This window comes from Chelon labrosus (genome assembly GCF_963514085.1).
Source record: "Chelon labrosus genome assembly, chromosome: 4".
Classification (NCBI taxonomy): Eukaryota; Metazoa; Chordata; class Actinopteri; order Mugiliformes; family Mugilidae; genus Chelon; species Chelon labrosus.
In genome coordinates, this window is record NC_140340.1 from 11,195,162 (window position 1) to 11,217,343 (window position 22,182).

General features: G+C 39.5%; 1 protein-coding gene across 1 annotated transcript; it reads left to right on the top strand.

Annotated features, from left to right (window-relative positions):
- The first annotated feature begins 7,343 nt into the window (after positions 1-7,343).
- Positions 7,344-21,427, top strand: fkbp5 (FKBP prolyl isomerase 5). The gene is made up of 11 exons (XM_084543412.1): positions 7,344-7,618; positions 12,303-12,435; positions 12,583-12,727; positions 14,029-14,171; positions 15,139-15,253; positions 15,355-15,511; positions 16,711-16,801; positions 16,945-17,028; positions 17,123-17,308; positions 17,440-17,679; positions 18,986-21,427. Exons 2-11 carry the CDS (start codon positions 12,331-12,333, stop codon positions 19,085-19,087), a joined length of 1,368 nt encoding a protein of 455 aa, XP_084399538.1. The 5' UTR covers positions 7,344-7,618; positions 12,303-12,330; the 3' UTR covers positions 19,088-21,427.
- Positions 21,428-22,182: the final 755 nt, after the last annotated feature.

The window sequence follows — 22,182 nt, forward strand, 5'->3', positions numbered from 1 at the left end:
CTTCTTCTTCTTCTTCGTGTCTATTGGCAGGCTACAAAACGACCTTACATATTTCTACTGCCACCTACTGTTCAATTCTTTTAACCCCCCCCCCCCCCCCCCCAAAAAAAACAGCAAAAATATAAACAATCAACTACAAAAGCCAAACAAGTAATTACAACATGCATTAAAAATCTTGTGTATAATGAGAATATACCTCAGTAACTAACTTTTTATTTGTGAAATGAGGCAAAGTGACACGGTGTTATAGCACTGTACGGTCAGACACTGTGTTTCCTGGCCAAATGTCATCCTCTACCTTTGACTAAGTTTCTGCCCTTACACTGCTACCTTTCATTTCAAACCTTGTCTGTGCTACAACACTGAAGATTTTCTTAACATGTGGTCTCCTTTCGTGTGACCTCCGGCCTTGTACGTGATCTTTTTTCAAACACTTTGTGAAACACAAGTTCCCCTTGTGGAAAGGCAAAGGTCTTTTCACCGTTCTCTCTTCCCCCATGTCAAACTAATGTCAGTGGCGACGTGCCCGTGTTACTGCAATATATCAAACCGTGTTTCCGTGTGTAAAACAAATTTGTTCAACGGAAACACAGATAGAGATCAAATAAGAAAAAATAATGTTTACAGCGCAAATGCTGAGGCATCACATTGTATTTCTGAATGAACACAGGTCACTTTTTTTTTCTAAGAAATATTTTGCTTCTTAAATTTCTCTTTGTGGGTGCATTTTCTCAAGTATTTATTTTAAGGACAGTTTTGAGGTACTTGTACTTAACTATTTAATGTTTCAAAGAGGGTGCCTATGCAACTTTAGTTCTGTTGCATCATATTTGGCTGAAGTGGAGGTGAAATGTTTAGAATGGATTCAATAGCATCCCTGGTTCATAAAGAACAAGGCCGTTATTCAGTCTTTAATTTAGACTTTTCATACAAAGGAAGTGAAAATAGCCTTTTCTTCCTCAGGAATTTGTTCAAATCTCACTTTGGCCTGGTGATAAGGATAGGGAGACTTTTTTTTTCAGAAGAGTCTCTTATCTGTAACTCAAGGTTGTTCATTTTGGCCTTATAGTTTTGCAGCTGTATTTTTCTTTAATTAGAATTTTGAACACACACCTTTTATTTGTTATTCCAAAACACCACTGGAAATTAGAGTTAAATAAAGGATATGAGTACGTCTTTCTTTGTTTGAATCACTGAGATAAATCACTATTACACATGTGTTTACACACACACACAAATATTAGAAACATGAGAAAAGAAGAAGTCTGTTGCCTAAAGATCCTGACAAAACCTTCTACCGAGTTTATGGCATTGATGGCATTGATGGATATCGCATTATTCATGCTTCATGCCGTTTCATGAGGAACGCAAACTTTACCCAGTCGGTTTGACCTTAAAATAGATAAACCAGAGAAGAACAGCTGCATGCCATTTAGCAATTGCACAGGGACACAAGTAAATCAACAGACAAGGTTGTTGCTCAACAGGAGAAAACACCACAAGCGACCCTTTGAAAGAGTGCAGGTGGGCGGGCGGACGCCGTATGTACACTTCCCGTACACAGACGAGAAGTAGTGCTGAACATGGGAAGAGGTGTGAAAGAAGTCTTTGTACGACCCTGGTCACGAACGCAAACTGTCACTCCTCGCAGCACAAAATGAAACATGAGACAAAGGAAGATTCTTAGTTTATTTAGTCTTTATTTGTTCCACGCTGAAAGCAGACATTTGCACACACGAATGCTGTCGACAGTGAATTATCTTTCACCTCTTAACTGCCCGGTTATGTTGCTATAATAGCCTTAATTATAGTCTTTAATCAAACCAGTCTAATAATAGTCTGTTCGCTCTCAGTGTCACCCCATGAAGAGAGACCTGTTTTACTAAGCTTTGTTTGTTGACAGTGATAATAGTAATTATAATTAACCACAAAATCAACCATTTTTCATTCCTCTGACATTTCTTTCTTTCGTCTGGCCACATAATGTTCTTCATGAAGGTGACGGAATGTGGAAAGGACCATAAACCATTGTTACTGTGCACCAAATAGGGAAACATGTCACGTGGTCACGGGCTTAGCATGAACACATAAACTCAGCTGTCATTTTATTAGGCACACATAGCTAAAAAGTACAATACGAACCAACAGTTTTGCAGTAAATCACATAAACGGTTTAGAGAGGTGCTGATCGGTGACGTGCCGGTTAAATAAAAATCTACAGCAAAGACAGAAATGATGTAAAATTGGGAAAGGTCGTCCCACTGATGAAACATTTTAAAGCGTGCTATTTGGCCTCAGCTTCTCCACATCTCCAAAACAAAGCGCTATGTTCCTTTAATCTGTTTTATTATATAAAAAGGATACATGATCTTCTTTAGGACATAGATATAAGCTGGAGAGAGGTCAGACAAAACACATAACTATCAAAGCAAAAGGCGTCTTCCACAGTTTTTAATCTAACTGTGAGGCCATCACGCATGAGAGGAATCCAATGCTGTGGCTACAAAGCAACACGACTCCCACCCAAGTGTGTGCAGGACAAATTCACAGAAAAGCAACTAAAATGTGAACCTTAAATTAGCCGGGACTTCATATCATATTTATAGATCCACCCGTATATTTCTAGGAAACTGTTCTTTGCCAGAAATATATTTCTAAATATACATATGGACGACTCTGCTTGGTCAAGAGCTGCGTTTAATTTTGAGGTACTTGTTCATGTACAAACATTTTTGCTCCACTAAATCGTTGCAAATTTAGGTTTTACACACAACAGAGGAAAACCAATGCAATGTAACTAAGTAAATTATGCAAAGTTGTAAATAAGCCCCACCCCAGAAAGCATTACGGCATTAATGTGCTTACATACAATAATATCTATCCTTAAACTTCCCATCCTAACTGATTATAAAAATAAAATACATCCATCAAATTCAAATGATAAACTGACCCCCCACCCTGTTATTTATCGCTCCACATTTTCTCTGTCATTTGTTTAGGGTCCTTGGCAGACACAGCAGTAAAGGACTCTTGCTTCAGGGGGCAAAAGTTCAGGGATAAAAGGGATCACTCAGGAGATTACTCCCATGTACGTAACACGGATACCTAGAACACAAACAAAGAGCATTATGTCGCTCAGCTTTATTTCAGTCACACTTCTCCTTCAACCTCACCGTTTGCCTTTTATGTGACGGAACGTAGAATCAAGTTCAGTTTCTTTGCACACATCCTCCTGCTGCCATAGGATTTTCCTTGTTGCCGTTTAAATGAAACATCTTTTTTTTTTTTTCTTTTTTTTTTTTCATGCATCCACTCAGGGCAGTGTTTTTCAATCAGATTAGTACAGCACATTCTGTTCTGTTTCACTTCCTGATGACTGTGCAGCCTCTATCCCTGAATGAACTCACCCGCGTGCTTCTGGTTACACCAAGGCACTCGCTCAGACAGACGTATTCTTGCGACTGCCTGTCAGATTTTACTTCTACAGACAACATTTAGCAAATGTGTTGAGCTGTTATCAAGGACACTTATTGTATAATGGTTTATTCTAACAAAGTGCACAGGATTTTTTTTTTTTTTTTTGATAAAAAACTAAGCCAGCACGTGAATGGCATTAAAAAGCCTTAAAGTGCTAAAAATAAATGAGACATCTGCATGTGTGTGTCTTATAAATACATTAAATGTGTTTGTAATGAAAGAGACACAAGCAGATAATTTTGCTGTTTACATTTACCACCAGCCTGAGGCTTTCGCCAGAACAGAAACAAGATGTTCATTATGTTCCAGGAAGAAAAACAACATCTCGAGCCATGTGTCACTATAGAAATCTATTCATGCATTGCAGCTCAGCTCGGGTCAGCTAAGTTCGTTTCGACCTCCACTTATGTACTATGAAGCAAGAGGAAGTGCCAACAAGCTGCCAGGATAGTTCAAGAGTTTAGGCAAAATAGAGAAATATCTGCCTGAGCAGGAGTGTAGATAGATAGATAGATAGATAGATAGATAGATAGATAGATAGATAGATAGATATGTGTATATATGTATTATTTCTGTGTATTTATTTTTCAGTAGATTCAGGTGATGCGTGGTGAGGTTATGTTTTTAGACCTTTTCCTTTTCCCTTTTTTTTTTTTTGACGTGAATACAATGTTCTGAAACAAGACTGTGTGAAACCTACTTTCTTCCGATAACCAGATGCTCAGAGTATTACTCAGCCCGTCGACAACATCCCTGTGGGCTTGCAGACTCAGGTTCACTTGCGTTATGACACCTTTACAATAAACAGGATCATCATGTTCCCTTCAAAAGCTGCCCGTCGTCTGCCGGCAGTGTGGTCAGACAGTGTCCTCGCCACCACCGACTGTGAACCTCACCCGTCGGAGGCCTGCAATAAAGCGTCCGAGCATCTCACCTTGAGCTTTTTAAAGTACAGACTGGCCTTTCTGTCACCAGAAAGGATGGCATGAACTTATTGACGCAGATGCCACCTTTTAACGTTTTTATTCAGTTTTAAGCCAAAACAATATGATGAACATGAACAAAAGAAGCGTGCCATATTTCAAACATTGTCCACCGAGGGGGTACCAGTACCCTCAGACCACAAAAGCACAAGAGCAAAGCCGTAAAACTCTTTTATGGCTGTTATGGGAATTTTGGCCGCTCTCGCACGCCTCAGATGTAAAATTCTGGCTTCAGTTAACATGTGAGTTCATCAGAGAGTTTCCGAATGATTTTTTTAAAACACAATGACTCTATATGCAGTCATAATTTAAACACAGTTCAGCACATAAAAAAAAAAACACATAAATGTCACAATAACAGTGCTTATTGAAAACAAAAGTTCATCAGTGTGGAGGAGATGATTCTGAGGTTTCCATGCGTCAAAAGTCACCTCACAGGCTATGCAAAGTGTGTATTTACATGAAGAGAACGTTTAGGAAGAGGTGTTCATTTTACTGGATTCCTTTATACTGTTGTTGAAATAATATCAGAGCACGTCACTTATCTGCAGCAGACCCTGACAGCTGTTAGAAGTTTGATCACAACATAAATTAACCTTTTTTTCCTGTATATAATCAATATGATTACTTAAACTGACCATAAACACTGATGTTAATCTGTGAGGTTTCACAGCACACGGTTAAAAGTTTTCAAATGAAACTGTCTGTGTTCTGTGACACACTCTCACTGTGGGCATCCAGTAAGCTGCAGTTCAGCTTAGAGAACAGTGGTTCTCGAGGATTTCCGTTACATTTCAGGTTGAATTTATCGTACTGAGCTGTATTTCCCTTATTACTGTAATCTCGTCCAGAATAACATTTGACTTCCAAAGCATGTGCTCATGAAGTTTGATCTCCTTAACCAGCCCTCATGCACTTTCAGTGCTTTGTGTTTCAGTGTTAGGTCTGATGCTTTTGACACATGTGACAGGTGATAAACAAGGTAACGAAACATATGCTCGCGTTACAGTTTTGACAGATGAGTGCCCACTTCTTTATTTAGCCCCACAACGTACAAACTTTAAGTGTGTGGGGTTTTTGGAAACTTTGAACTCCTTTAAATAGAGGCTGTGCTTCACAGCAAGTTCTTTTTCAATGTGCTTTAATACTGTAGCATTTCTTAAGCTACACTCATGGGTTAGGTGGAAGCAAACACACTTGAATTAAAGTAGACTATAGTTTTTCACTCACTTGCTAAAACATTAGATGCACAGCCATGCACTAAATTCACCTTTGTGGCTGTTCAGGTTATGCTGAAACAGTGTAAGAAAGGCGGCAGCGTTGTGATGCACCTTGTGCTGCTGTTAAACTGCACCGAATTAAACACTAAGAAAGTGTTTCTAGTATTTAGCCTATAACTGACTGAAATGTCAGAATATGGAAACACGCGTCAGTGCAGCACAACACAGTACAATTCAATATTAGTGCAGGACTGCTATATTAGAATCCAATTGCTTTCACTAGTGTACCTAATGAACTGGCAAATGAGTTTATGTTTTACTGCAGTGTAGCAGCGCTATTCAATTTGCATTGAGTTGCATTAGGAGAAGTGGTCACATGTATTCCCCACCTGGCCCAGATTTCCTATTTATCATTTAACACTAACAGGGGGTACACACCGTCACAGTGAGTACTTCAGCTTTTTACTGGTATTTTAATAGGCTATTAACTCTTAACAAGTTTTCTTATACTGGCCATAGGGGGGTAAACGTAGCCGCAGGCCCTAGCCGACACTGTTCCTTCAAAACATGGGTGTTATTGTTAATACTTTCTTGGCAATTTATGATTTGACTTGCAAAACAAGTGCTCCTAAAATATGATGCAAACAACTGAGAGACTCACATGTTTAACACCACCCGAGCTAGGGTCACCTGACACCCTGGCACTGTAAGTACTTAAATATTTATTTGTACTTTAATCATGGCAAGGGGGAAGAAATTTAATTAGCATGACTAGACTGGATAGTATATTGACTGGCATGGGGTTATAGGTTTGACTTACAAAATAAGAGCTCGGAAAACACACAGTTTTTAAAAAAATTTAAACATAAAGGTAGGTTTTGCAAATATAGCCTAAAAGAAAAATAAATACTTTTAGGTAACATGAACCATCTTCCAAGTTTTTAACAGAATGCTTGCTTTACCGCAGTAATGCAAACGCAGGTTGTTCTGGGAAATAAAAAACAAACAAAAAAAAAAACTCAATAAAAAAATCACCATAAAGTAAAATAACCGCAAGCCATTACTAAGAATAGCAGGTGAGACACTATCGGAAACACGTACCGAGAAACAGCCAAACGCGTATTTGTACAGCCTATTTAAATATATATAAATATATATGTATTAAAAAAAAAACTCCGGTAAACAAAGATAAAAGGCGGGGTTTTTACCGTCCCTTACAGAAACAGTAATCCGTCTCATGGCGCGTCTTATCGGTCAGTGAGGTGTGCTTTTGTATATCGGTGCTTACACATCCCCGTCCCTTCACTAGCTATTGCACAGCAGCGGCAGCAGTGTTGACGATATGTGTTGTCAGCTGAGCGGAGAGGACAGCCTGCTGCGGTACAGGCTGTTCCCGGCCTGGCTCGGCACGGAACGGGTTACAGGTCAGGGTGTCTATTGGAACACAGTGTTCTCATCAGCAGCGGCAGCGGTACGGCTACAGTACAGCCGGAACATTGTGTTACTTTGTGGCTGCTTTCCAAGACCTGCCCTTAATTTTACACTAAACGCCCTCCCACAACTACTCTACTCGTCTCTACTCTCTCTTTCTTTTTTTCTCCCCCTCCCTCCACCTCTCTCTCTCTCTCACACTCTCTCTCTCTCGGTTTTTCTCAGGGTCTCTCTGCCTCTCTATCTCCCCAGTGTCATTTTGAAGTCAGAGCGCCATGTGGCTACTACACCGGCACCTTTAGGGGGAGAAAGAAGGGAGAGAAAAAAAGACGCACACACATAAAAAAAAAAGAAAGACAAAATAACTGCATGTGCTGAACATTTAGTACGCTGGATGTGACATGAATTAGGAGGATCCATACGGAGACAGAGAAAAGAAACATCCACCGAGGGAAATTTCGGCGGGTCCGGGAAGAAATCCTCCTAAGCGGACCACAAGGAATAAATGTAAGTCTTTTCATTTTTAAGTCATTCTTATTCTGCCGCTGAAATTCTTTAATTGTGGAGCCAATAGAGATATAATGTTTATTTTTTATTTTTTGTTCACGTTCACTGGCTGAGTTAAATGGACACTTGTTATACATCATGAAGATGTGCCTTCAATCCAGAGTCTGGCAAAAACAATTCATAATTAAAAAAAAAGAAAAAGAAAGAATAAGCATATACTTGTTGTATAGGATGGGTGTTTGGATTTGTCATACATGTTGGAAGGGGGGGTCTGTGAGGTAATAGCTCTGGAAAATAGTGGATGATGATAGGAGTGGGTTTAAAGGTGTGAGTGTGTGAATGTGGCTCTTGGCTGTGGGTCCCAGTGGAGGTGGATGAGGACAGCAGTTTACACCCAGAATCCCCCGGAGGCTTAAGCGTATCCCCGTGAATTACAGGTTGTTGAACTGTTTCTGACAACTGTGACATTGGCTCCGGTTCGCCGTGTCCTGATTCATTTTGGTGGACCCACATTACAGGACGCCGTGGTATGCAGCCTCTTGATATAACTTCAAACATAAAGGACGTCCCTGTACGTTTGGATCTAGATGAGGTGGCCTCATGAAATGGACACATCCCAGAGATGAATCAGACTGCCTCAGGGGGATATTTAATGAAGACAAATATCTTCTTGTGCATGAACAGTGACGGCTGTGTAATTAAAGGATGACAAGTTTTTTTTTTTTTAATTGCTGCCTTATATCTGGAAAAAAACTGTTTAAGATTTCACTTTAGTTTCACATTAAAAGTACTTCAAACACTAATCTTTGCCACAGTAGCAGCATTTCCAGAAACAGATGTTCATAAAGGCAACTTTACAAGCTTTTCCCCACATCATTTTAACAACTTATGATGCAGCCATCTGGCTGAACAAAAAAAAAAAAAAAGAAAAAGAAAAAAGAAACAGCCTCCCTCATGTAAGACAATGAATTGTTATAGGTTTGCCATGCACAGTGTGTACTCACATGTTCACATATGAATCAGCAGCAGAGTACGGATGTGAGACGGAATGTACAGATACACTGTGTGCGTCCGTGGATGTGGTCTTTGCCTCATTGTGTTCTGTTCCTGCATTCCTCTGCAGGGTATCTGAGTTTAGGTACATGTAGCCAACATGCCATCTTATCTATGTCGTAACTGTTTGCACCCTGTTTCCATTTTCAGTGTTCGGTGCAAGCACATTTGTCATACTGGAAAAGCTAAAAAAAGAAAAGGTGAAATAACTGGGTTGAGTAACTTTTGCTTTTGTGACATTATTAGTGCTGGTAAATCATAACAGCGCTGCTCCAAATTTATATCATGTCTCAGTGTAGATAACGCTAAAATCTAAAATGATCCTCAGTTTGACTGATTGAACTGTTTGTCCAGAAAAAATGAAGCTTGCTTGTATGTGAGGGGGTCTCCGATTGGTGAACACCGACAGGCTTTGGCAGTGGGGAACCGTGAATAGAAGGAACATTGTGTTCAGACACACACTCACACACACACACACGCATGCACTCACACACCACATGCGCAAGTTACATCTAAAATGAAATTTAAAATACCCAGGAGGAGGTGTTTCTACTGAGCCATGGACATTGTGTGCTGCTCTTGTGTTGAAGAGTCTGGTATTTATCATTAATCTTTGAGAGTGGCACTGAACTAAGGAAGCAGAACAAACTGTCCAGATGTCATTCACTCAGGTCTTTGTGGGTTGAGGGACATGGATGACGTCATTCAGATCAGTTTCTTAATCAATATTCATAACATCTGATACGTTGCATGTTGACTCAGACCTCGGACTGCCGTTGCTTAGTGTTTATCCTGACAGTCTCTTTAAGAACCCAGTTTCCAGAGCATCTTTTTATTAAGGGATGTCCTCAGCGTCAGACAGGGCAACTGATGGAAAAACCCACAAAGCTGATGCAAGGAATCGGAGCTGCTGTTCCTTTCTGCTACTAAAACAACCTGCCCCTGAGCGAAGTTCATAGCCTCAAATCATCTCTGTGGACAAGACATGCTGTCTGATCGGCGCTTTGCAAAACCTACCTTGTCTCTCACATCAGCTATTCCCCGTGGAAGCTACAGTAAACATGACTTAAATTAAAATTAATGAAGGATAGCAACAGTCTGTTGAGACATCTGTACCTAAACCTGGGTGAGAATTAAGGCATGACGCGATAAAATGTAGGACTGCGCCACTAGTAAGATAATGTCTTATCTCTATTTATACAAACACAGACCACGCAAACCACTTTTTTTTTGAATGGGAGTACCATTTACGCTTCAGCCAACCCAGGCAGTTAAGTAGTCGCAGACCAACCATTTTTGGTTTGTTTGTGGTTGTGGATGTGAACTGTTTGTTCGACTTTGAAATTTATTTTACATTTGTCTCTTGCCCGGGTCTAAAAATTGTGCAGTGATATCTCCTTCACAAATGATGTTAAGATAGAATATGGACTGCTGCTGCATGAAGAGACGCTTTTAGTTCATAAAATTTCACATCTAAAATTTTAAAGGTGTGGTAAAACTTTGAGAAACAAACAAACAAAAAACACCACACAGGTTGGTCTGCTTAGCTCACAAGTGTTTCATCATAAAAGTTTCATCTTCAGATGTTATTTCACAACTCTGTCCAAAAATGCCAACCGTAGGAACATCCGGACATGGTGCAGAACAGCTGTGATCTCATTCTACGCCAGCAACGTCTCAGCTGTTGTGCGCGATAGTAATCACCAAATAGTGTTTGCCAACATGCTCGACATAGCTAAGCAGCTTTTTTTCATTGTCTTCGCACAATGTCACCATTATTGTCCCACGGGCAGGCCGGGAGTCGTCCCGTTCATTTGGGGCCAGAAACACGTTGCTTGAAAACGATTCTGCTGTGATGAGAGAGGCAACATTTAGCAGCTGTAACACCAACATGTCATTACAGTTTTATTGTTCTGGCAAAGTTGCTGCAGAAATTCTTTACACCACATGGAGACGTGAGATGTTGGCAGGAAACGTCTTTCTGCCTATAAATCTATCTGTCTGTCATGCTGGATATTGAACATTTTTGGTACAGAAACGTTTCTTTAACATCAAGTGTCAAATGCCCTTCGAACTTATTATTTATTACCAATGATTTCTGATTTCTCATCTGGGTGTGTTTTCGTACATACATGTACAGTATGTGCAGCTGCTTTTGTATAGACAACATTTTATATTTAGGAACACTGGCGTAGTTTGTTAAGAAAGACATCTGTGTCAAAGAAATTACTTTTTTGGTATCAACAATTAAATAAAACAGTAAAATATAAAAAATTATTATTTAGGTATTATCACCAAGCTTATAATAGTCTCACTGCTACTAGTATCTACTAGTAAAATTCAAATGTCTGCTACTCGTTAAAATGATATACATCTACCTTGAAGGCTGAGTATCAAATGCCAGTACAGTTCTGGTCGAGACCAAAAACAGCTTGAATCATCAAAAGTTTGGCCACATTTCTAATTGTGTTTAATTACTCTTAAAACTGTCATTTGAAGCCTTTTATTTATGTAGTTGTTCTATAAATCAGTCCAACTGTGTAAAAGGCTGGGTATTGAACTTGTGTGCTAAACCTGTGTTTGTACCAGTGTCAAGTACTGAAAAGCTGGAATCACACACCAATGCTGCTCATTCAGGGTGCACATCCCCACTGTGGGACAAATAAATTAAAGTTACTTTGTTATTTTATCTTATACCCGCCTTCGAAGTTTATTTTCTCTGACCAGAGCAGTTAAATAAAACCTGAATACTTGATTGTGATGAGAGAAGAGAGAAGACATTTGAACCACATCCTCGGACCACCAGACAAAAACCAGACAGCCTCCTATTCAGATCAGATACTACAGCATGTGTATCACCTCAGAGTCTTGATCAGACTCAGTATTTTCACCTGTCTCATCATAGAGATAATATGACTCTATTTGTGATGGCGCAGCTTTATCAGTTCGCAGTGTGTGAGTGTGGTCGAGCCCACGCTTTCCCAGTACGTATGAGCTCTCGTGAAGAGACTTGACTAATGTTAAAAATGCTCATTAGAAAAGGAACAGTGACGTCTCAATCAAAGATTTAGTTTTAGTCTCCGCAAAGTATCCCCATGTCATTTATATATTGGCAGAGAGCGCAAAGGTGCGTAAGGTAACAGTCTTGAACATATTGTACCTCTGTGAGTACAGCTCGTGTTACAAAATGAAGTGAGTGAGGTAATCGACGTGCTGCTGCCTTTAACATGGATTTACAGTTATGTAATTGCTTCATCCGTGGAGCAGTGACACAAGGTGTGGTACAGTTGTGCTCCTCAAACAATGCTAATGTGGCTTTTCCAGTAAAACTGTATAGTTCCAGTCTGGGACTTAGATTTAGAACACATGTCCTGCATATAGATGCATGTGCTAGATAATGTGGAGGAACAATTTACTGGGTGGATTATGAATATCTTGCTATTTTTTTATTTTTTTTTTATTTTTTTTTTTACCATCCAAGATCGTGATTTTTCCAGCCCTTCCCCACAGACTGGATTTATATAATCGTTTATGTCATCTTGCCTGTTTTAAATTGAAAACACAAGACATAAAGACATTCGCAGTGTTCAGATTGCTAACATGTAGGCTCTGGTCTTTATGTCTCTTGCAGCGTTACTGTGTGATGCCCACACGCAGAAATGACCACTGATCAGGATTTGCCTATGGATGGCCAGTCAGCCACAGCAGTGTTTGTTGCAAAGGGCACTGATGTAACACCCACCAAAGACCAAGGAGTTATCAAGGTATTTATGGTAGTTGCTTCAAATGTCAACATTTTAGGCACAAGTAGGACGCATTGTTCCACCCTGCAGCTGCTCAGTCTTCAGTTTTCTTTGTCAGCTCATGAAAGGTTTCTTAGTTCATGTGGAAACTCATCCTTCTGCGTACAGGTCGTGAAGTGTCAAGGGCTAGATGGAGAACGGCCAATGATTGGAGACAGAGTGACGGTCCACTACACTGGGAAACTGCTCACTGGGAAGAAATTTGACTGTAGTCGGGAACGCAAAGAACCTTTTTGCTTCAATGTGGGCAAAGGTAGGTGTCTTTATTCGTTACTGTCAAGCGCGATGGTGCTTTCGTGCTGTCTCTCCCTTAAGGGAAAAGTTCAACAAATGAGTTCATATACTTTCTGAGTAAGATACAACTGCGGTGTCTGTTGATGTGGTAGGATGTTTAGCAAAAGTGTGAAAAGAGATGGAAATAACAGAAACAGTTCAGAAACGAGGCGACACACTTAATCATTTTCTGTGTATGTTGTGTTTTCAAATATATTATCTTTCCATCCACCTCTGCCATTTCTGCGAATATTGGCAAACACAAGTCGTGGACTCTGACCTTTAGGAATATTTCCACTTACAGGATTTTGACACAAGATACAAGAGGTGTTCATATGGTCTTTTATTGTGTGTTACGTGAATTTTGCCACCACCCTGCCCCTTAAGAGACTAGTGGCAGACTCCAAATGTATTCATCCCAACCAGAGAAGTGAACGCAAGCAGGTCTTTTGCCCCATACATAACAAAACTAACAACTGAACCCATTTTTCCACAAGCCACATATCCTCTGAATACCAAAAATGCATTTTTCAGACAGACCAGTGATAAGAAAATTATTTTTTGTCCAAGACCTGTCTTTGAATCGACTGCACACTTGCAAGATCTGGCACCCAGACATGTTTTCCAAAAGTAGTTTGCATTTTTCAAACATATTTCAGATTAACGTAATTTATTTCCCGAATGTTTCCCGTTCATCTTGTCGAAAACCAGATGTTGCTAGTCTAGCCAGGTTAGCCAAACTATGCGAACATACATTTTCGCCTTACGTCAACTAGCGCTTGCAAATGCCCTAGATAGCTAATTTTTCACATTGCTGGTTGTTGTGTACATTTTAGCAAAAGAAAATGTAAATGTGTTTTACTTCTACATGTTGTTCACAACATTTCTAAAAACTACTTCTTAGGAGATACGCAGTATGTGCTTTTTCATACTGTTAGCTTGTAATGCTGCGTTAGCGCATCTTTGGAAATAGCTTTGCTGTGTTCTGTAAATACAAGCTTGAAAAACTCACTAATTAACACGTTATATAAAACCAAGACACTGTCTGCCATTTAAGCTAACATTTTCTACAAATTTAACGCATGCTAATCAGTGAGCTTTAGAGATATAGGTAAGTTTTGTCTCATTTGGACAGAGCCAAGCTAACTCTTACCAGTTACCTTTCACAGACAGACATGAAAGTGATATTAATCTTCTTATCCAGTTCTCAGCAAGAAAGTGATTTTTATGAACCTACTACATCTCTTCTCATAGTTATAAATTTGCTTTATCCACTCACAGGACAAGTCCTTAAGGCCTGGGACATCGGCGTGTTGTCCATGCAGCGAGGGGAGGTGTCCACGTTCCTGTGTAAACCCGAGTATGCCTATGGAATTGCTGGAAATCCCAACAAAATTCCTCCCAACACTTCGGTAGTGTTTGAGGTACGTCAGCGCGTCCATTTATGTCTTGCATTGATTCGGCATGACACGGGGGGCACGCTGATAATTTAAGAGGGCGTCTCGTGTCACAGCAGATGGAGTTCATAAAATTAACCGGTTTGTCTATTTTAATCCCCCTACAGTCACCCAACCTGGGTAGTCCAATTGCCCCTCTAGCTGGTCTGCTTGAGGGTTCAGCTCAGATTTCCTCAGCCCTCTATAATCAATGATAATTATAATTGTGAAAGGGATTTAGCCATCTGCTCTGCTTTGCCAATGACTCCCCATATACACTGTTTATTCATACAACTGCATAGTTCACCCCCTCCATTTTACACCTTTCGTCAGTGCCTCAACAGTGTTACTTGCCAGAAAAAGTCTGAATGTGTCAGCCGTTAAGAAGTTCTTTATCATAGGGTCTGCAAGCAGAAATAAATAGGTAATAAATTAATGTATTTGTCAACAAATATAAATCCCACCAGTTGTGCATCCATATGTGAAGGATGGTGCATAAGCAATGGCATTCGAGCAGACATCCCAAAGTTTCCAAAGATACACTATGTCTTATCTTATAAAATGATTGCAAAGATATGGTGCATGGGCCTGGGTTTGAATATTTATTTAGCATTTGTATCAAATAGCCTATAGACATATTCATATGTCTAGACATATTAAACAGACTATATTTAATATGTCTATATTTATTCTATCTGTCTAAGGGGAAATGAAATGGGTAAAACCGATATTTAGCTGCATCATAGCTGATAGGTGTGTGTTGATCTTAGATGGCTCACCTGTTTGTATTTGAACTCCAATACTCGTCATTATTTCTTCATTAATTTGTGTTTGGCTATTTTTCCTCCCACGTCTGCTGTTAACACCACATACTAACTTCTGCAGAGCTGTAATACCCTGCCGTACATCAGTGTTTGTGAAGAACAGCGGCTGATTGAATGTTTAACTCGAACAGATGGAGCTGCTTAACTTTGAAGGAGAGATACTTACAGATGACGGTGGCATCGTGAGAAGAATAAAGGTCAAAGGGGACGGCTACACCAATCCCAATGATGGAGCACACGTTGACGGTAACAGCGTGATACCTTTCATAGATAATTACTGATTAATGGGACAATTGTCTGGTACATTTAACGGAGGTTAATAAAAAAAAATGTCATGCGTCCTGCAGTGCATCTGGAGGGAAGCTGTGGCGGCCGAATGTTCGACTCCAGGGACGTCAGCTTTATTGTTGGTGAGGCTGAGGATAAAGGCATTCCTCTGGGGGTGGACCGAGCCATGGACATGATGCAGAAAGGAGAGTGCTGTGTACTTTACATAAAACCAAAGTAAGTTGACAACTGCGTCACTTTGTTTGCCCTCACAACAGTGAGTAATGTTCCATGTGCGATTACTTTGCGCCATTGTTTGCATCTTCTCCGTCTCGCTTGTAAAGCCAAAACACAATTTACGTCCCCAGGAACTTTTTATTTGATGCTACTTAATGTAGGATTCCCGTCAGATGACTATTAATCTAATTTTATGATTTCTTCTCTTTGATTTAACAGTGCTAACGCAGTGCTATTAATGCCCCAAACATCTTATCCCTGTGAGACATGAAGGAAAAATATCTATCTCTCATTTGGTCATGCAGATGTCAGATTTATCTCTTATTCCATATTTTAATACAGCTTGACATTCATGTCTTTTTGTTTTAAATACAAATAACATCCAGACAATAGGTGGAAAAACATAATATAAATACACAAATTAAACACAGTGCAACCCAGACCACAAGATATTGTCCCCTTAATTAAAACATTGCAAAACTAACTAAAATAGACAGAAATACAGAGGAATAAGAAAAACAAATGACGCACACTGCACTGCTCTAACTGCATTGTGTAATTCCCTCAATTAAAAATATTTAAATCATAAATTATATAGACAGAATTACAGAGGAATTCTAAGTCGACAAACAGCACACAGTGTTCTGCCAAACTCAAATAACATCATCCTCTTAACACCCCCCCCCCCCCCCCCCCCCCCCCAAATAAAAGCCAAAGCAAAACAACAAGAAATTCACAGTAACCCGTCATATCGAAAGTTCATGGCAGCAAGTAGTCAACCAACACAGGTGAAAGAAGAAAATAAAGGGATGCAAAACAAACTGTTCCTCAGAGTCAAATTAAAACAAGAATCCACATATATCTCAACACGGCTTCGTCTTTATTTATAGTGTGTCCAGAAATTCATCGCTGATGCTCTCTTAAAAATTGAAAACGGTTCTTTAGTTGACATCGCTGCATTTTGAGTAAGCGTGTGAAAGTGTGGAGTCTGACAGGTGTAACACGCAGGGGTTTTTCACCAGTGGTTTTAAATTATGTCATAGGTGCGATTTCCAACCCGGTTGTATTAAATGTCAAATAGTCTGTGTTGACACTTGACATAATGTGTGTATAATAAAATAAAGTTTTTTTTATGTTTTATTTAGTATAATCACGTTGTTTTGCTTTTTTTAAATTTATTTTTTTTATTGCACTTACAGGTATGGCTTTGGAAGCGAAGGTAAACCAGAGTACAAAGTTGGACCAGACAAAGATATCGTATATGAAGTTACCCTCAAAGACTTTAATAGGGTGAGCACTAGTTTTTACTTGTCATAGTTTAATGAATAAGCCCATAACTCTTTATTTCATTAGATTAAACTGGAATAATAGATAATTTCTCCTATAAAGCAATGTTAACTTACGTTCTGTGGCATTATTTTTGTCTTAACAAGGCTAAAGAATCCTGGGAAATGGACTTGAATGAAAAGCTGGATCTGGCTGCTGGAGTGAAGGCGAAAGGGAATAATTATTTTAAGGTACATTCACAAAGCTGGTCTTCATGTTTGAACAAGTGTTTCTTTTTTTCTTCTTTCTACATCTTTCTGAGTCGTTGTCGTCTTCCTCCCTTAGGCCGGGCGGTACCACCAGGCAGTAATCCAGTACCAGCGCATCATTTACTGGCTCGAGATGGAGTGCGGTACCGGGCTGGAGCAGCAGAAGAAGATACAAGACCACGTCATGACAGCCCACCTCAATTTGGCGTTGTGTTTCCTGCGTTTAAAAGAATTCTCCCAGGCAGTGGAGAACTGCAACAAGGTGAGCTGCGTGACCTCCTGTGAATGTGCCTATTATCCATCACTGCAGCTGCTGAATGATCCTTAGACCTGCTAATTTAATAATGTTAACGTGAGTGTATTTGTGTGTTGTTTTTTTAATTTTTATTTAAGGTAATTGAGGTGGATGAGAGAAATGAGAAGGCTTTGTATCGCCGTGGGGAGGCCCGGTTCCTTCGCAACGAGTTCAACCTGGCCATGGCTGACTTTCAGCAAGTGCTGCAAGTCAACCCCTCGAATCGAGCGGCTCGTGGTCAGATTTCCATTTGCCAGCACAAGATTAAAGAACATCATGAACAGGACAAAAAGACCTACGCCAACATGTTCCAGAAATTTGCAGAACGGGACGCCAAGGTCTGTAAACTCGCTATTCCTGGCTTAATGTAGGCTCAGAGTCGGACTGATTTGTTGTTGTGTTTTCTCCTTTTTTTTTTTTTCCTTTTCTTCTCTTTTCAAAAAAGAGAGTTGAGTATTAAAAAGTCAGAAGAAACAATTACATGAAACTAATGTAATTTGCGATACACAAACACACACACAGAGTCATATTTCTATCTTTGTGAGGACATATTGACAATGACATAGTGCACTCTCCACCGAGTTCCCCAGCCCTAACAATCTGGACCTAAGTGCCTAAGTCTGACCCTCACTCCATCCCTAAACCTAATTTTAAATTGTGCCATAAAGCCGAGCCTTAACAGGTTTTATCCGTCAAAAATAGGGCCTCGCAACAACACGATGGCACTGCAGTGTTAGTGCTCCATGAAAAACTGGCTCCCACAACTTAATAAAAACACGACCACAGTCTCACACACACACAGAGCGAGCGCGAGAGAGAGAGAAATCATCTAATTTTCCAGAGTTTTATGACCTTTTATGGACATGCACCTCTTTGAAAAAAAAAAAAAACAACTTTATTTATACAGCACTACTTAAACCAACATTTCAGCATTTCAGTGTTTTATGGAGGCAAAATCAAATCAGTTGCAAAAAAATAATAAAATAAAAAATATCTCATTGCCTCTCTTCATATTTACAGAGCTAAAGTATTTCAGTGTGTTCTGTGTCATCGCATCTCTTGTTTTTTTTGTTCTTGCTTCAGTTCTTGAAACTACATTACAGGCCGAACCTGACCTATTCAAAAATGAATAAATTTACTTACGTGTCCAACTAACGATCAGCCATTTTGGGAAAGCATGGCGAGAGTTACTGATGCAACTGGAGGGAGTCCATCCACCCACTATCTGACAAAATGATCTCAAACCAACTTGATATTCAATACATGTATTATTGGTTGATTTTATATATATATATAAAAAATAGATTTCCAAGGGTTTTGTTTCCCAAACAGTTCTGCTGTATCGTCCGTGTACTTCTTCAGTGTTATACTGACCTCTAGTGCTCAGGTTTATTTTCTCATTCATTGACGCTGATTACCTCAGTTGAAAAGAAGTAAATACATTGAGAGTGAAAACAGGATCAACACAGTATTAAACCTAATTACAAATCTTGTTTTCACTGGCTGCAATTCATATTTAGCAAATTTTCGTAAGAATGCACATTCTTACGGAACAGAGTCCATTTTTTTGTGATATTTGTATTAATCTTTCAGAATCCTGTAGTCATTTGCCCTTCATCTGAAACACTGTGTCTCCTTGAACAGACTGGGAGGACGAAGAGGAGGCGGGACGAGAGCACGAGGAGCAGCATGAACGGTGAAGTGGGCATTAAACGACGGCGGAGGAGTAAGGACTGTCTGTCGTAACAGTGTCATTTGAAAAGGGAGAAGAGAACGCCTCCTGTTCGCTTTCCAAGTCCAGGGAGCAGAGGCAGGAATGAAGTCGAATAAAAGCCTCTAATCCAAACTTCTTTATCCCAAAATCCAGCGTGACCATTCCTGCATACAAAGCAGAGTGTAAGCAGGGACATTTGCAAGCCAAACAGCATTTCCTCTGTCACATGGGCTGCTGAACTGCCAGGACGTACCTCCCTGGCAAGTTAGTCGAATCAGTGTGAGTTAAGTTTGACGAACACTTCTAGCTCCTACCTTTCTGTAGTTTCATTTCTTCAAACACGCAGAGGAATCTGGTTTTATTTGTCCTAAGGCTGCTGTGTAGAGCTGAGATGTGCCTCGATGACGTGTTTCTGATTCCAAACCTGCACTCGCTGGCTTTCAGACTTCTCACTTGCTTTTGGTATTACGCATTTTTGGGGCAGCTGCATGCATCACACTTTGGGACTCAGACTTGAAACTCTTTTAATGTGCAATATGTACTTTGGATAAAAGGTGCAACAAGTCCTGTTAGATTAGCGGTATTGTAAGCAAAACACAGTCGATTCTACATTTCAGTCTTGTCCACATCTTTGCCTTTCTTCACAATGAATAATCAAAGTGTAGGCAGTTACAGTACACAAGCCTGCCTTCTTGTAGAGTTGGGGAAACATGGAAGTCAAGGACTCCTTATTCTCTTGACATGAATGTTTAATGTTGTCATAAATGACAGACACAAACCATCACGAGACACCAAAAGCAAGAATCTTAAGAAAAAAAAAAGCACAAACTGCAGATACTAAAAACGCGAATCAAAAATGTAGCGCTGTTAACAGCTGAAATGAGATTAATTCAGAATAGTTGGCTGCTTCCTCTAAAGCCGAATCACTACCTCTCCATCAGAACCCAAACTGTGGAGAGGATGTTTCCAGGAATGCGATTCAAATTCAGCCCTTTGCCGCGTTCAAGAATGACGCATTGTTTTCCTAAGATGGGATGGATAGCGGCCACGCACTAAACTAATGGATTACTGAACACATGCCTCGTATGCTATCCATTAAACACATTCAAACAGTACACACAGGTTTATTTGGTAATAAGCCAGTCGGGTAGCTGATTAAGCAGAACGACCGATGAATCCTGTGGACTGGTCAAGTGTTGAGCCGATGGCAGCTGCGGTTTTTCTTCTCTTGCACTCATTCTTTTTTGATCTTATCAGCTAATTGCAGAAAGAGCATGGCACAATCTCCATAAACGCACATAAATAAAAATAAAAACAATCATTCACAGTTGATACTGTGCATGCAGCATTAATCCTATTGATCAAAACTCCTCGTAATTATGAATGAAACCTTCCATATACGCCCTTTTCCCATTGCTGTATTTGAAGTGGGACGCAAAAACTGCAATCAAGCTTCAAACCAATCAGAACCACACATTTCTTTGAACAAGTTACTAACATTTTCCGCTCTGCAACACGCATACTGTGCAGTTTTTTTGGTTTTTTTTTTTGCTGCAGTCCTGAAAAAGGTGTCTCTATTTCACTCTCAATCTGTTTTGTATTTTATTTTTCTTCTTTTTTTAAGTGTGTGAATGTTATTGTGGTGGACAATTATGCACTTTGGTAACTGTCAAACCAACACTGTTATCTTTTCATAAAAGGTCCCGATAAGATCTGGATGATACTCGCGAGATGTTTTATAAACATTGGATTCGTTCGGAGTGAAAACCTTAGCTGTCTTAAATATTTTGTGTAAAACTAAAAGTGTGCGTGTCAGTATATATATTGTTGTATGTTAACAAGGTTTTTAAACGGCTTGTCGCTAAATGTTTTCAAGTATTGCTGGCTCTGAACCTTCAAACCTTTTGTACAGTGGAAATGAGCATGAAGTACTTTTTTTCTAGCCCTTATGAGTTGTATTTAAGAACATACCGACTATTTTACCCAGTTACAACTGAAAGATTTACAGGCCTCTTGGTGCTGCATTCATCGTTTTGATAACTTGGAGAGAAAATAAAAAATCCAGGTGAATTGAGAACCAAGCAAGATGAAAATTAAGCTGTTGTTAAACTGCAGCGAAGATGCGGGATTGGTTTTTATCAAAAAAGTGTTATGTTATGAAATAAACGTGTTTACATGTATTCAAAAGACTATTGCCCTGTTTTGAAAAAAGAATGCGATCAATGTATTAATCTGGCATTTATTCAAAAGAAATATTTTCCGAGAAACAAATACATATGGTACCTTTTGTTCATGTCTTCTTTATATCTATATTTTTTATTTTTTTTTTTGCACCTTAAAAGCATTCAATAAAACCCAAGAGTTGCATTTAATGAGAGACGTCATTTGCAGGTCACTATTTTACAGGGTAATTATTACATCCTTGAAGAGTAGATCTCTGGTATAGTGTCACAGTGATGGTTAAATGGACATTTGAGCTGTGTTTCAGCTAAAATTACGCCTCAGAATATTGTACATAAGTCACAGACAACTAAACTGGCTCGAAGTACTTTTTTCTTCCCCATATTCTACAACTGAAAAGTCTCAGCTTTTCGATTTATGCATTATTTATTAAAACATAGTTAAAGCATATTTCCACCAATCCTGTCTCTAAAGATCACGTTTGTCCATCAGAGACCGATTTAAACGCTCCTCTCTAGCCACTAGGGGGCAGTGGAAGCAAGTTGTCGACATACAGTACACGCCATATCTTCATGACACATTCATCATCCACCTGGTGAAGTCCAATATTCACTGTGGGTTTTTGGTCTTAACCAACTCTTAAGGGAAATAAAGTTCATAGTGTCTCTGCAAGGTCCAACGCTGAAGATTGGACTTTCAATTTTTAGGTGACCACCTTAAAGTAGCACATGTTCAATTTGATGTTTTTACATGACACGTAAGACATGACAAATACGATGTAAGACTATAAAGCATATTTTTGTAGGTATTTTAAATGACATTTTGCACTAGGTGATTTCCTTGAAAATGACCATTAATGTTGATGACTCATCCTGCACTTGAGGGCGTATACAAATTTTGCCAAAACACTTTATAATTTGTAGATGTCCTTACACCAGCGGCATTG